At 42.4% G+C, this 15,693-nt stretch overlaps 1 protein-coding gene across 1 annotated transcript; it reads left to right on the top strand.

Annotated features, from left to right (window-relative positions):
• The first annotated feature begins 220 nt into the window (after nucleotides 1-220).
• LOC147893046 (uncharacterized) lies at nucleotides 221-2,798 on the top strand. The gene has a single exon (XM_087386703.1). It carries the CDS (start codon nucleotides 1,198-1,200, stop codon nucleotides 2,440-2,442), a length of 1,245 nt encoding a protein of 414 aa, XP_087242829.1. The 5' UTR covers nucleotides 221-1,197; the 3' UTR covers nucleotides 2,443-2,798.
• The last annotated feature ends 12,895 nt before the right edge of the window (nucleotides 2,799-15,693 follow it).

The following is a 15,693-nucleotide window of genomic DNA, read 5'->3' as shown; positions in this document are numbered from 1 at the left end:
GGCCCGCCGAGCGTGTGTGCACGATAAAACAAGAGGGTCCAGACTCCAGACTGTCTGAATCATGAGCCGAGTTCCCCCGTCTCCTGCTCTACGTCCCGACTCCCGATTGACTGAGTAGCCGAAAAATTTGTTTGAAATTTCCGAAAGTTCAACTTCATCTAGCGTCAAGACAGAATTGTTACTCTCTGCTTGTCGTTGGAATTTGGTACGCTGATATGACGCAAATCGCCGGTCACTGAGGTTGGCACACGGTTTGCGGCTTCAACAAATTTCAAGAAAACATCCACGGCAGCGGGCAACCAACGCTGAAAAGGGGAACAAGCAAGAAACACGGCCGGGGTCGCGCATTTGCTGGCAACAGGACAAAAGACCTGGAATGCGAACAATATAATCATGGGCAACTCGCTAGAAGAACGTAGGGAGACGAGTCGAGAGTACTCGAGACTGAGGAGGGATAAAAGTCGAAGAGGGAACAGAGAAGAGTTCGCGAGGGTCTAGAAGGCTGACGGGTGGGGGGAGCTGGAGTACCCGAAGGTGACCACGCGCCACCGCCAGGCCGAATTTCGTGAACGAGAGGAGCCAAGTTAGACTTCAAGGGAACAGCTGGGGCTCAGCCGCCATTGTGCTTGCTTCATCTGCAGTGGCTTCATCGCCACCATCAGGGCCTTTTCACTATGCTGCGGACACGATCATCTGGGGAGCGAGCAACGAAGGCTGAGGCAATCGATCTAGAAGAGTGGGGTGTTGAGATGTGTCTGTGTGTGCGTTGTTTGCGAGAGTCAGAGTGAGTTTATCGCCTTCGCCAGTCCTCGCAATCGCCCCGAAGCCTCGCACAAATCATCGGATCGTTCAGGCATGTCCTTCATCGTCTCCTTCGCATCATCAAAGTATCCCAAGTGTCCATTGGTCGCCCTCTTGCTCTTGCCTTTTGATGCCCAATTGTCATTGTTGTGTCACAAACACACGACTTTGCGATCTTCCCCGGGAGCCCAAATGGTGTCCATAGGGCTAAGTCAGGGGCCGTAAAACTAAATCTTAGTTTTCTGCCCAGATTGGAGTCTGTTTGGTCCAAATTTCGGTCGATGTCTACTTCCTGGTTCTGAGCGACCCGAGTCTGGAGCAGGAATAGGAGGAATTACGACCTTTGCAAGCTCGGTAGTTACGATTTCTTTGAAGGAAGGCCTATAACCAATCAGCATGAGCGTCCCGGAAGGAAACTCTCCCTATTCGAATGAGAAGTCAGACGTATTAGGAGCGGTGAAGGCTTTAGTTGAAGCTGCACAACATTTGCAGGACGATGCTGCAAGCATTGAGGGTATTGAAAGCCTCATTGAAAGATTGAAGCACCTCCTCGTACAGGAAAAGCAACAGGTCACTTACAAACGTCAGAACTCAGAAATTCGGGTAAGGCTCGAAAGTCTTCGAAACCTTATTGAAAATCTGGAATCTCAGCTGCAGAGGGCGCGGAAGGTTGCACATAGGAAAGGGTTGGAGTACTATCTGGCCAGGATCTCAAATAAGGTCTTAGGACCTGAAATTGGCAGGATAGGACAATCGATGGAATCAGAGCTTCAATCATGGCTGGATAAACAGGGTGTTACAGAGCTCATGAATATACTCGGCAATGATACAGAAGATGCACAGGTGAAAGCCATCTCGTCATTTGAGGCTGTTGTAAGAAAAGGGTATGATTCTCAACTTCAAGATATGGTTCTTGCATCTGGCTTGGTTGAGAGACTGGCATCATTGTTGAAGCGAAATGCTGCTCCTTGGAGGGTGCAGAAAGAAGCGGCCTTTGCTTTGTGTGCACTCCTAGACTTCAATAAAGATATATTTGTCAGTCTGGTTCTCATGGCAAAAACTGTGGATAACATACTGTCTTTAATGACTTTTGAGTCCGATGAACACATCCTTACTCTGGTATGTGTACTAAAAAATCTCCTGTCAGCAGGCAAGGCCGTATTTGTTGATGAAATTTATGCCAACAATGGAGTTGAAACGTTAGTAGATCTATTGGATCACAAATCGCAAGCTTTGCAGCATGCAGCAATGGATTGTGTATTTGAGCTGGCTTACTATGGAAGATTAGATGTGGTACAGAAATTGTTAGAACTGGAAGTGATAAAGAAACTAGCAAACCTCGAGCATTCAAATACTGCAGGTGATCCACAGACGCTTGAGTCTAAACAATATTACGAGCAAGGTATCGTTGTCAGTTCACAGCCCCCCACAGTAAATGGGCTAGCTACTCAGGGTGGTCGAATAGCCCAGCCATTTGCAAATGCTGTAACTAGATTTGCTTTACACCTTGCAATCGGAACAGGGTTGCGGAAAAGGGAGAGACGAGCATTGAAACAGGAGTTTTTGAAACAAATTAAGGACGTTATGCAGGATGATGCAGAGATTGCAAATATAACTGCTGAGGTTCTCTGGGCACCATAGTGCCCTGAATAGTAGCCATGTTCTTAGAGGAGTGGTGCACATGGTCAAATCTGGTTGAATTAATTTCGGGCATGCAGTGGGGGATAGGTGATGTAACATATACGTCTGTCATATGTCAGATCTTCCATTTTTTTAAAAATCAGCATATTTTTTCTTGTAAATACAATTATTTGGCATGGGGAAGATGACCCTTGAGTTGTATGATAGTCCAATTCTCTCAATTCCCATTATGCAGGCTTTTAAATTCTGCAGGCCCAATAAACCATATTGCTGTTACAAGCTATAAAAACTCTTATATGTAGAAGCCTGTCGGATGGTCACTTCATCATTGAGGTGGTACTGAAACTGTAATAAAGATATGCGGCAGAGCTTATTGGCAATTTGGATGCATTGCTTTCTACAATTGATGCTGTAAAGAGGTCATGTGTTTAGCCTCTGTTAGTATTTTAGATTCATGTACTAACCTGCATTTTTCTTTATTCCTGAAACTGTCAGTGGCATAAATATGCATACTTCAGCAGTCCTAGATCCTTCTTGTCAAACTTTGCAAACAGATCTTTCTTTAGCTTTATGATGAAAGTTTCATTTTATGCTTGGTGTTAATGGATGTATATAACGATTCTGTACATGCCTGGGATTCCCAAACATGCAGAACAAGGATGCCATTGTTTGTAGCTGGGTTTGAAAAGTAGAGAGCAGTATACTGGCTGGTGGACGTGCCAACTGAGATATTAAAAGAGTATTTGCGTTTATCTACATTCAAGTTTCATATGGGGTTCTGATTACAAAGAAGCCCAAGGCTTAGCAATGCTTTACCGATGCAGCATCTCTCTTCTTTGCAAGACCTTGCCTGATGTCTATTTGCATATAAACTGCTGATGTTGAAATGTGGGTGTGTTCTAAAATGCAGAAGAGGAGGGCACAAATGGAGATCGAGTTTCCCTTCGCATCTATATAGTTGTAGTTTGGTGGTGATGTGAGTCACATGCAAATATAGAGATTACAGGATTATGAATATACATCCATTGTCTTGATGGGTGTCGACTCTATTTAACTTCAGATTTGAGGGAATGGCAAGGCTTTGTGTTGATTTACAAATCCACTAATGCAGGATTGGAGAACAGAGCAGTGAAGAGTGTCCAAGACAAGATGGGTTTTCGGCAGCTGATTCATCCTTTGCACAGCAGGGCCATAATCGTTGGAATCTTTATGTTTGTGAAGGCAGTTTCAGTGGATGTCTGGTTTGCTTATGTACAGTTTCTAGGCACTCAAAGGGTCTTCGGCTTATCAAATCCGGTTAGGTACCTCAATTTCTCTAAAGGAAGGGGACAAAGTCAGTGATCAGGAGGTTTCCTTACGAGCATCAACTCACTATTTCAGTCAATTGTATTGTTTGTGGGCTGTGTCTTATCACGTTGACATTCTCTTACCTTCTCCAGAAGTATCAGAGAAAATTTTGAGAGGGTTTTTTTTAAGGCTTGTAGTCCAGTGCCGCTGTGGGAGTATCTGGTGCTGTGTTGCCATCATCCTGCATGTTGCTTGAGAACGTCTCGTTGTTTTTGAGCCAATTGTGTGAGGGGGCAGCGGCCGAAGAGCATTTATTGAGGGTTTTGTGATTTTCCTTTGAAAAGGAGAGTGTTCAGTGTGTAAGTACATTGTGGGGAGCAAAAACTACAAGAGAGTAGTGTTTCGCGAGGAAAAGAGAATACGTATATACACAACTCAATTCAATTTGGGATCAACAACCGAAAAGTATATACATTCCAATTGCTTAGGGTAGAGGCTTGAATGCCCGATCTTCAAAGACTCTATCAAACTTTTTGGCAGTGATGCTTGCTTGCTCCATGGTAGTGTGTGCCTTCCACTTCGACTTAAGCAAAAACTCATCATTACCTCCACTGATCATCTGAATCAGCACATACTAAGCCATTCTTGAGACAACTTCATTTCCAATGTGTATCCTCTTAAGGCTTTCCACTAGAATACCCACTTGATCCACATATCATATGCACTATCTCTCTTGCCACCTACCTTAATTGGGCCACTTGAAGATACACAGATGAGGGGTCTTCCTTCTAGCTAAAATGCTCAACTAATGCCGCTCTGAACATTGCTTAATCTCCTTGGCATGCTCCTAAAACCCCCTCCATGAAAATAGGTGTCACCTCAATCCGTTTGTCCTCCTTGGTATCCCCTCCATGAAAATAGGTGTCACCTCAATCCATTTGTCCTCCTTCAATAGATTAAGTGCTATGAACATTACAAGGTAATCTAATGGTTTTTCACCTATCTTGCTACAAAAGGTAGGAATCTCCACCATTTTCTCCCTTTATAAATGGAAATTTGAACTCAGAGAGTTAAGGCATAATTTGAAGAAATACTATACTTCTCCAATAAGTACCAAGCAAGATGTTCCACCTTGACTATCATAGTGCAGACATATAAGTTGCCCCATTGGTTCCCCATATGAAAAGTTTCTTACTTGATCAAAGAGAATTCGACTTGCACATTTTGAGAAATTTGTTTCCACATTTTTTTTCCAACCCTCAAATTTGACACTCCCATTAAAAGTTATAAATTTGTGAAAATGGATATGGTTCCCATCAAGTGTCATTAGGGATGCTTCTAAACAACTGCTTCAAATTAGGCCTACTTGCTAGGGTTAAATGACTTGAAAACTAAACATTTTACTTTTGACATCAATTTGACTTATCCACTTGAAGTTATTAATAATTGAAATCCATTATAATCCCCTTAACATCATATGGTCGAGAAGATGCCTTTGAACTTGATTCCTCCCCACATCCAACCTCTCATGAGGGAAGGACCCCAAAGGATAAGAGATCTACCACTATATGGTGCCCCCCCTCCAGAAGAATTGATAGCTAAATTAGATCTAGGGTTCAAATCTTCGGAAGCAAGGGCACACTGATAGCTAAGTTGGAGGGTTCAACCATTGCCACTTCCTCCACCATTCCTACGCTTGGTTTGGATTCCAAAATTTTCCCCCACAAACTTCAAGATCATGAAAATAGGCCATTTTCCTTTTTGATGGCTCTTCCAAGTTCATTTTTCTTTGAATGATATGGGTAGTTGAAGTGGAAGCCATGTGTCATTGACATAGAAGGGGCCTGTTGGAGAATTAAAGGAAGAGAGTGGAGTGCACAAGATGTCTAGATGTACACTACGTGTATCAAACATAAACATCAATATATACATGAATACCTTAGGGTCAGGACCTATGTACTTATGATATGCTGTAACCATACTTAATAGCCCCTCATAAATTGCACAAATAATTAGAGGGTGCATGTAAAAGATATTTTTTAGAATTTTGTTTGGTGCATATGATAGCAACAAAATTTAAAAAAGAAAACAAAGAGATGAAAGTACATGTGCATGTGTGCACATAACAACAAAAGTTTATACTTGATGAGTATAACTTATTGGACCTCGTACATAAATGTGCATTTCTCCCTCAAGTTGTAGATCATCCTTTCCCTTTGGGACAAACCCAAAAAATAGGACAAAGAGATGAGGGAAGAATGCCAAAAATTAATTCATCCTAGATCAAATACTAGGTGATCAAAAGACGACCACATGAATGATTGCATGTATGACTACATGTTACAAATGGCTGAGTTGTAGGTCAACATGCAAAAGCTAAACATGTAAATACATCACTGTAGATTGCAAAGTTTCTCTAGTGAAGATGCATATGGATATAAATCTGATCAGTGTAGAGGTGAAGATACAATCCAAAAGGTTGTAACAAACAAGGTTGTCACCAACCTAAAAGAACTAAACATCACTATTTGAGGTTTGCTACAGTCAAGTAGTTTTCTATCATATGATGCAAAATCATAGAAGGGCACAGATGTGGATAGAGTGGTTTAGGATTGCATAAAAGTAGGGCTAAAGGTACAACTATGATCTAATGAAGAGGCCACAAAAATTAATGAGGCATAGAAACCTTTCAAACTTGTATGCTCAACTATCATGAGCCGGAGGTGAGTTGATATGTGCATGGTTGAGCATCCATTGGCATAGGATGTAGCATTTTTCAAAGTTCTTATAGTGGAGGTGACAATAAAAAGGCCTAGAAGCTTAGAATACAATTTAAAACATATAAAATATCCTTGAAGCATGTGACCTACTCGAATAATGATGTTGGGATAGATCTGAATGTTGAGATATGGAGCTCCACTCGCGATATGCCAGGGTGACCATTGTGCATTTATGTCATCGACTTGTTAGCTGCAGATGCGGTTGGTACACCGCCCATGAATAATAGTTAGATGAGAGGCAGAAGCTGTGTTTTTTGTAGTGACAGAATATTTTGCAGTGTCCTGTAATGGCATCTAATTCTCTTTCACAGATTGTCACTGAAAAGCTTGACAAGAACAACTTCCAGGCATGGAAGTTCAGAATGATGAATTTCCTTACGGGAAAAGGCTATTGGGAGTTCATTACAGGAAATGAAGAAGAACTAGTTCTTCCTAATGTTCCCAATCAACATGAAATGCAGGCATTTAAAGGATGGCATGAGAGCCAGAAAAGTTATGTACTAGATGTCTATCAGTATTTTGGATTCTAAGATTGTGCATATTCAGGATGCAAGTACGCCAAAGGAGGCATGGGATACTTAGGCAAAAATTTACAGCACAAATACACAAGCCAGGAAAATGCAGCTCAAGCAAGAGTTGTACAATGTGCAAAGAGAAAATATGAGCATCAACGGCTACCACATGAAGGTGAAGAAAATTGCAGATGCACTTGCTTCCATTGGGTCGCCAGTGGAAGATGATGATCTAGTTTCTGTGACCTTGAATCGTCTAGGAAAGGATTATGCACAGTTCTGGACATCCATTGCCGTCCGTGAAAAATTTCCTGATTTTGAGGAGTTGTTTGCTCTTCTAATTTCTGAAGAGCAGAGAAATGGTGGTGCATCTTCTTCAGGAGGAACTTCAAAAGAAACTATCTTCTACTCAAATGTTGGAAGAGGTAGAGGCAGAGGTAGGGGAGGCCGATCTGGAGGCCGTGGTAGAAATCAGAATATGCAGCAAACTCAAGAAAACCAGTCCTTTGGAGGAGGACGTGGTAACTCTAGAGGCAGGGGGAGCCAAAGAGGTCGTGGTGGATGGCAAAGAGGCCAAAATGCAAACAACAATGTTGAATGCTACTATTGTGGTAAAATGGGTCATATGGCTAAAGACTGCTACAAAAAGCAGAATGACATTATGAATGGGAAATTGCAGCAAGGCAATTATGCATCCTCTAGTAGATAGGGTGATGACAGAAATGAGCATTTATTTATGGTGCAGCACATGACCAATTATGTGACAAGTGCAGAAGAAGGCAATGATGTGTGGTATGTTGACTCAGGTGCATTAAACCACATGACAGGTCATGCAGAATGGATGCAGGATGCAAGGAAAATGGAAAGGCCAGGATTTGTGGAGACTGGTGATGATACTGCACATCCTATTGTGCAGATTGGTAAAATTCCTTTGTCTATGTAGGATGGGAAAAAGAAATACCTGTCTGATGTATTTCATGTCTTGAATATCACCAAGAACCTGGTTTCTGTTGGTCAAATGGTTGAGCAGGGCTTGCAGGTTAGATTTAATCCTCATGGATGCTTTGTTGAGGATATGAAAAATAATGGTCGCTTGATAGCAAAAGGAAAGAAGAAGGGCAGGATGTTTACGTTGGATGCGGACATGCCTGAATTGAGTGCAGCAATGTTTGCACATGGGACCAGTGTAGTTGCAGATATTGATATCTGGCATAAACGCATTGGTCATGTTAATGTACAGCCCAGGGGATTCATAGGAGGAAACTTATGACATCACGTGAGTGTACAATAGGGGGGTTTTTTGAAATGAGGCATAAGCTTATAAATTAGGGGTGGGGGCCCTTTTTATTTTTTCCCAATATTGAATTTAAGTTAGGGGGCCATGCCATATTTAAGAGGGGGGGACATAGTATAGGCTACCTTGGGTAACTAGTCCAAACAAGTTTGGTTTTGTATATGGTTTTAAATAGTCATAGCGAAAGTAATCTAAATTTGTTCATTGTGTAGTCTAAATACTTGAGAAAGAACGTAGATTTAAGGAAAGGGGGGGACATAATAGAATTTTGGTGGTATCTTATAAGCTTAAATAGGGGTGTTTTATCATCCTACGTGGATCTTAAATAGGGGGTTTTCTTGAAGTTCATGCACGCAGGTGACGTCCCCCTGTAATGAAGAGTGAATCCCCCGGGATGTACAGTGACTAAAATCAATGCAAGTCCAAAACATTGTTGTAGGATTGCCTAAATTCAAGGTTGCAGAAATGCATAAGGTATGTGAAGCCTGTCAATTTGGAAAACAGGCAAGGAAACCATTTCCTAGACATGTTCAAGAGAGTAAGAAGCCATTGGAATTAATCCACTCTGATGTGTGGACTACTAAAGCTGCATCTATTGGAGGCTGTCATTATTTTGTCACTTTTATTGATGACTACAGCAGAAAAGTTTGGGTGCATTTTATGAAAAAGAAAAGTGAAGTGTTTGGGCATTTCAAAGCTTTTAAAGCTATGGTTGAAAAAGAAATAGGCCTCCAAATAAAATGCCTAAGGTCAGATGGAGGGATAGAGTACCCCTCAAATGAGTTTGCAAGGTTCCTGCAAGAGCATAGCATAAAGCAGCAATATTCATGCAGTCATACCCCACAGCAAAATGGACTTGCACAAAGGAAAAACTGGCATATTGGAGAGGTATCTCAGGCCATGCTAAATGAAAAAGACCTACCAGATAATCATTGGGCTGAAGCAGTTGCCACAACAGTTTACATAATGAACAGGACTCCCATTGCAGCAATACATGGCATGACGCTAGAGGAGATGTATACTGGTAGGAAACCAGATATTTCTCATTTGAAAATTTTTGGTTGCATTGCCTATGTTCATGTGCCAGATGAGTTGAGGTCCAAGTTGGATCTAAAAGCTAAGAAGTACATCTTTATTGGTTATTCTCTGCAGCAGAAAGGGTATAGATGCTAGAACCCTTCTACTCGTAAGTTTACAGTGAGCAGAGATGTTTTTGATGAGATGAGCAAATGGTATAAACCAGTAAATGTGATTGATGATGTAGATGCACAAAATGGTAATGCTGCACATAATTCACAGCAGCAATCATAAAATATTAGTAGACTTGTAGTGTCCTCTAGCAGTGGTTCACATACTTCACCATGGATAGGCAGATTGAGATCAGGAGAATCTCCTCAAAGCAATGCAGATAGTGGTATGCAGGTATCACGAAAAGGAAAAGAGAAGGTAGATCAGCCCATGTTTGATGTGAATGCAGATCACTCTTATGTGGATGGTGAATCCATTGGCTCAGAACAGAGCATTGATGGTGAGTTGGGTATTCCTTCTATTGTTACACCTGGAGTAAGGAAGACCAGGGATGTTTTGAGAGCACTTGGAAGTGAGCCTATTTTGCACAGGTCTACAGAGCTAGGTATCCTGTGGATAGGCTGAAATATGATGGATTTATAGCCATTCACTATGCCTATATGGTCAAAGTGATACAGGAACCAGAACCCACTTCTTTTGAGCAAGCCATGGGAAAAGAAACATGGGAGAAAGCCATGGATGAAGAAATGGATGCCTTGGAAGCAAATGCTACATGGGAATTGGTGCCTTTGCCTAAAGACAAGAATGCAATTGGCTGTAAGTGGGTTTATAAGGTGAAGCACAATGCAGATGGTTCTGTGAACAGATACAAGGCAAGATTAGTTGTCAAGGGGTATGCACAAACATATGGCATTGATTATGAAGAAACATTCAGTCCGGTTGCAAGGATGGCAAACGTGAGAGTAGTCATTGCTATGGCTGCATCAAAGGGATGGTCTTTACATCACATGGATGTAAAGAATGCCTTCTTGCATGGTGATTTGCAAGAAGAGGTCTTTATGGAGCAGCCACTAGGTTATGTTCACACTGCTTGTCTTGAGTTTGTTTGCAGGTTGAAGAAAGCCTTGTATGGCTTGAAGCAAGCACCTAGAGCATGGTCTGACAAGATAGGACAATATCTTGTCACTATTGGCTTTCAGATTTCCAAGGCAGGTTTCTCACTTTATGTGAGAAAAACAGAGAAAGGTATAATGTTGCTTGTCATTTATGTTGATGATTTGATCATCACAGGTGATAGTGATGAAGATATCCTTCATGTGAAAATGCTATTGAAGCAGAAGTTTGAGATGAAGGATTTGGGAGAGCTGCGTTATTTCTTGGGCATTTCAGAGGTGATTAGATCACCAAGTGGGATACGGCTCTTGCAGAGGCAGTATGGATTGGACATGCTATCCATATATGGGATGACAGGCTGTAAGCCTATTTCAGTTCCTTTGGAGCAGAATGTGAAGCTGAGCACAGATGCAGGTGAGCTTCTGGAAGACCCTACTATGTACAGATGCATAGTAGGAAGTTTGATTTATATGACTATTACTAGGCCAGATTTGAGCTATGCTGTTGGATTGGTAAGTCAGTTTATGCAGGCTCCAAGGAAACCGCATTTGGATGTGGCTAGACGCATACTCAGGTATGTGAAGTCCACATTGCAATATGGACTATTTTATGAGGCTGGGGTTCAGATACAGTTGCATGGATACACTGATGCTGATTGGGCTAGTAGTATTTCTGATAGACGATCTACCAGTGGATATGTGTTCTCTTTTGGGAGTGCTGCAGTCACTTGGAGCAGCAAGAAACAGCCTACGATTGCCTTGTCAAGCACAGAGGCTGAGTACAGGGGTGCAACAATGGCTGCATGTGAGGTAGCTTGGTTGCATAAGCTACTTTATGATATGCATCGGTCTACAGATGGGTTAGTTGTCATTTTTTTTGACAACATGAGCAGTATACACTTGGCAAATAACCCAGTCTATCATGCTAGAACAAAGCATATTGAGGTGCATTATCACTATGTGTGGGAGAAGGTTTTACTAGGTTTTATTGATCTAGTTTATGTCAGCATAGAGGATTAGGCTGCTGACATATTCATGAAGGCATTGGGCGTAGAGAAGTTGTTGAGAGTTGTGGTGCCATGAGCACATGTAGAGCAAAGGTATGGGCAAAGGATAAGCTGCCACATGGCATGGAGGAGATATCCCACATGTGAGCAAGCAAATGGATGTAAGTACCCTCACCTATAAAAGGGAGGTTCATTTGAAGGAAATCAATCAAGCACTTTGCACTATCTCAAGATTCTCTTTATGAGTCCAAGCTAATCTATCTTGGAACCTAATTGACTTGAGATACATGTCATGAGCACTCTCTTCATCATGTTTCCATGTAGGTTTCATCCACCTTAGAGCACTCCATAGATCCTGAGGCACACATGTTTTGTCATGGTATCAGAGCATAGGTTTAGCTCTCCTAGTTTAGCCCATTAGTAGTTCACTAGGAGTGCTCCTATTCCTAGATTAGTTTCAGAATGTAAGATTAGTTTTAGATCTAGAGAGTTCTTTAGAGTGTTTCTTGAGTTGTAAGAGAGATCTAGATTCATTCTTCTTGTCAAATTTTCCGTTCATCCAATTCATGAGAGTTCTCATCATTCCGTTCTTGTGAGAAAGAGATGTTAGGGTCCATTCTATCCTTAAGGGGAGAGAGAAAGAGAGACAAGTCTATCCTATCCTAGCAGCAATAAGCTCTCGGCCATGCAAGCTCCTATCTACAACTTCTACAACCGCCTCTAACATTGGCATCATAGCCTTCAAGCTTACGTCCTCAACAAAACGACAGACCTTCAGAACTTGCTCTTCAGCGCACTCTACCACAGGCAACGCGACCTACCCTACGTCGACCATCTCAATGCAAGGCTCCAAGCTCTCACAGCGCCAACACCACCTTCTACTCCAGCTGTGCCATGAATGGCCATCCCTGTCGCCTGAGCATCTTTGTTTGCAGCCATAGCAAGCAAACACTAATTGCAGCAACCACAAAGATACGTGACCTCCAACGAAGCTAAGCGCAACAGCAGCAACCAAGCCAAGCAATCGACTCTAGCTCGACCTCCACGAACACACAACCGGCTCAGCCACAACTTTGTCAACGAAAGCTCACACCGACTTAGTGGCCCCTCACGGCTCTCTGCCACAGCACTCCACCGGCTAGCTCCTCTGCAGAAGCCAAGGCTCAAAGCTTGGCTCAGCCCAGCTCCAGTAACCCAGCCCGCTAGTATGCAAAATTTGTTTGCTGCTCAGCCCAAACGGCTCCCCTCGACTGGCGACTGCATACAACCACCTCTCAGCAGCCGCGACCCAACCGAAGGCCCACTCCATGAACCTGCAAAGGCTTCCGACAGAGCCGCATCTCCTGAGCTCCTTCGTCGCTATCGTTAAGAAGGCACAAAGCTCTTCTTTCTTCCTTCTCCAAGGCTTACCTTAGGCCACGTGGCAGATAAGGTAGTCAAAATTAACTATGGTTAGGTTCAGCTACTTGGGTTAGTTGAACTATGGTAAAGTGAATGTAACCTTGGGTTTATCTAGTTGGGTCACAAGAATGCCACATCAGCATGCACAGTCAGCAGTGCCTTCTAAGCACACAGCCTCTTGTTAAGCATAGTATGGAATTCAGCATGTGAATCCCTGTGACACATCATCAAAGGCCCTCTTCTTCATAGAATCTTCGACATGCCATAACTTGCAATCCAGGAGGAATTTGCACATGCTCCAAAAAGGAAAAATAACCAATTTTTTGAGCTCTACGCGCCTGTCAACTCAGATTTTATGTATGCAATTAGACACTGCCAGATTTGAAAATATCATCAACTGGTAAGACCTTTGCAATGGCAATCCGCACCCCAACTGTTGAGAAGTTCACCGGGGATGGATTTCACACATGGTCTACACAAATGAGATATCTCCTAATGCACCAAAAGCTTTGGAAGACTGTAAAAGAAGATATACCCACTGCACAAAATGATGCTTGGAAGGAAAAAGATGAAGCAGCACTATCACTCATTGGATTGCACTTGGGTCCAAACATAATTCATCATATAGACTCTAAAGATCATGCCAAGGATGCATGGGATGAGTTGAACACAGTGTTTGGTGCAAAAGCCAAAAACCAAGAAATCCATCTTAAGATTGAATTCTATGGTATGCACATGGGCTTCAATGAATCCATGGCACAATTTGTCAACAAAATAAAAAGCATTATGACTCAACTAGAGGGCATAAATGCAAAAGTAGGAGAGAAAGATGCACTTGCAATTCTCCTTAAAAGCATGCCTGCAGAGTATAGTGCATTGACAACCACTTTGAAGAATTTGCCAGATCCAAAGTTCGAAGAATGTGTATCCTCTCTGCTCGAAAAAGAAAGAGTGTTGAAAGCATCGACATCGACATCAACACTCAACAGCTATAATGAAGAACAAGCACTATTCAGTAAAACATCAGTGAAATGCTACCATTGCGGAAGGATGGGTCACTATCAAAGTGACTGCAGATTGAAGAACAAACCAAAGTGTCACCATTGCAAGAAGCTGGGACACAAGGAAGAAGATTGCAGATTGAAGAATCAACAAGTCAACTACGTGGAGTCATCATCAAGCCATGAGCCAAAAGGTGACATCAATGGAATGTATTGAAAAGCAAAAACCTTGCCAACCTTGCCTATTATTTTTTGTAATCAAGCCTGACCACCTGGCTGAGAGTAGCTATGAAAGCACCCAGGGGAGGTATTGACATGTAAAAGCCACACTTGACCACCTTAAGTAGCAATGCATGCACTAAGGGAAGGTGATGGATTTGTAACTCACATCTCTTTTGCAAAAATCATGGCATAGGAAGACAATTCATATGTGCAGATACTCCTAAGTAGAATGCAATAGTTGAAAGGAAGAATGGGACTTTAGCAGACAATGCTAGAGCAATGCTTAGTGAAAAGCATCTTCCAAATTAGTATTGGGTAGAAGCAATAGCTACAGCTAACTATTTGCTTAATCGGCTTCCTACTGAACCGATACAAGGTATGACTCCTTATGAAGCATTCAGTGGACACAAGCCACGCATTGGGCATCTCCGCATATTTGGTTGCATAGAATATGCCCACATACATGATGATCATTTGCAGGAAATTGGATGCGAAGTCACGCAAATGCATCATGGTTGGCTACAGTGAAGAAAGCAAAGCATACAAATTGTATGATCCCATCAACTGCAAAGTCATTATCTCCAGAGATGTAATCTTTGATGAGGAATTAGAATGGAAAATCTCACCTACACAGGAGATAGAAGCATCGACTCCACAGTCATCTATAGAATAGGTTGATGAAGAAGAGCAAGAATTGCCAGCAACACCCCAAGCAGAGCCACAACAGCTCAGACGGCGGTCTACTAGGGAAAGTAGACCACCAGCCAGATTGACATATGCTCAGAAAGGCAAAGCAATTTAGGTGGAAACCACCAACCAGTAGCAAAGATGGATTCCATATGGTTCTTAATATCACTAGCGACACTCAGCAAATGGAATGTGTATCAGCTTGATGTCAAGAATGCATTTCTCAATTGTTATCTAGATGAGGAAGTCTACATGCAACAACCAACAGGTTATGTTGAACCAAGAAAGGAGAATAAGGTTTGCCATCTTAAGAAAAGTCTCTACGGCTTAAAGCAAGCACCCAGAAGTTGGTACAGCAAAATTGACAAGTATTTTGCCTACCAGTGGATATGTGTTCTCTTTTGGGAGTGCTGCAGTCACTTGGAGCAGCAAGAAACAGCCTACAGTTGCCTTGTCGAGCACAGAGGCTGAGTACAGGGGTGCAGCAATGGCTGCATGTGAGGTAGCTTGGTTGCATAAGCTACTTTATGATATGCATCAGTCTACAGATGGGCCGGTTGTCATTTATTATGACAACATGAGCAGTATACATTTGGCAAAGAACCCAGTCTTTCATGCTAGAACAAAGCACATTGAGGTGCATTATCACTATGTGCGGGAGAAGGTTTTACTAGGTCTTATTGATCTAGTTTATGTTAGCACAGAGGATCAGGTAGCTGACATATTCACGAAAGCATTGGGCTCAGAGAACCTGCGCAAGTTCAGAGACCTGCTTGGTGTGCAGAATTTGGGATTGAGCTCGAGGGGGAGTGTTGAGATATCGAGCTCCACTCGCGATATGCCAGGGTGACTGTTGTGCATTTATGTCACCGACTTGTTAGCTGGAGATGCGGTTGGTACACCGCCCATGAATAATAGC

This window comes from Dipteris shenzhenensis, chromosome 16 (assembly GCF_047967505.1).
Source record: "Dipteris shenzhenensis isolate YYH24624 ecotype China chromosome 16, Dip_SZ_1.0, whole genome shotgun sequence".
Taxonomy (NCBI): domain Eukaryota; kingdom Viridiplantae; phylum Streptophyta; class Polypodiopsida; order Gleicheniales; family Dipteridaceae; genus Dipteris; species Dipteris shenzhenensis.
This window is presented reverse-complemented; position numbering and strand designations above follow the sequence as displayed.

Coding starts and splice junctions, on each gene's coding strand:
- LOC147893046 (XM_087386703.1), top strand. CDS start 1,198: ATGAGCGTCCCGGAAGGAAACTCTCCCTATTCGAATGAGAAGTCAGAC.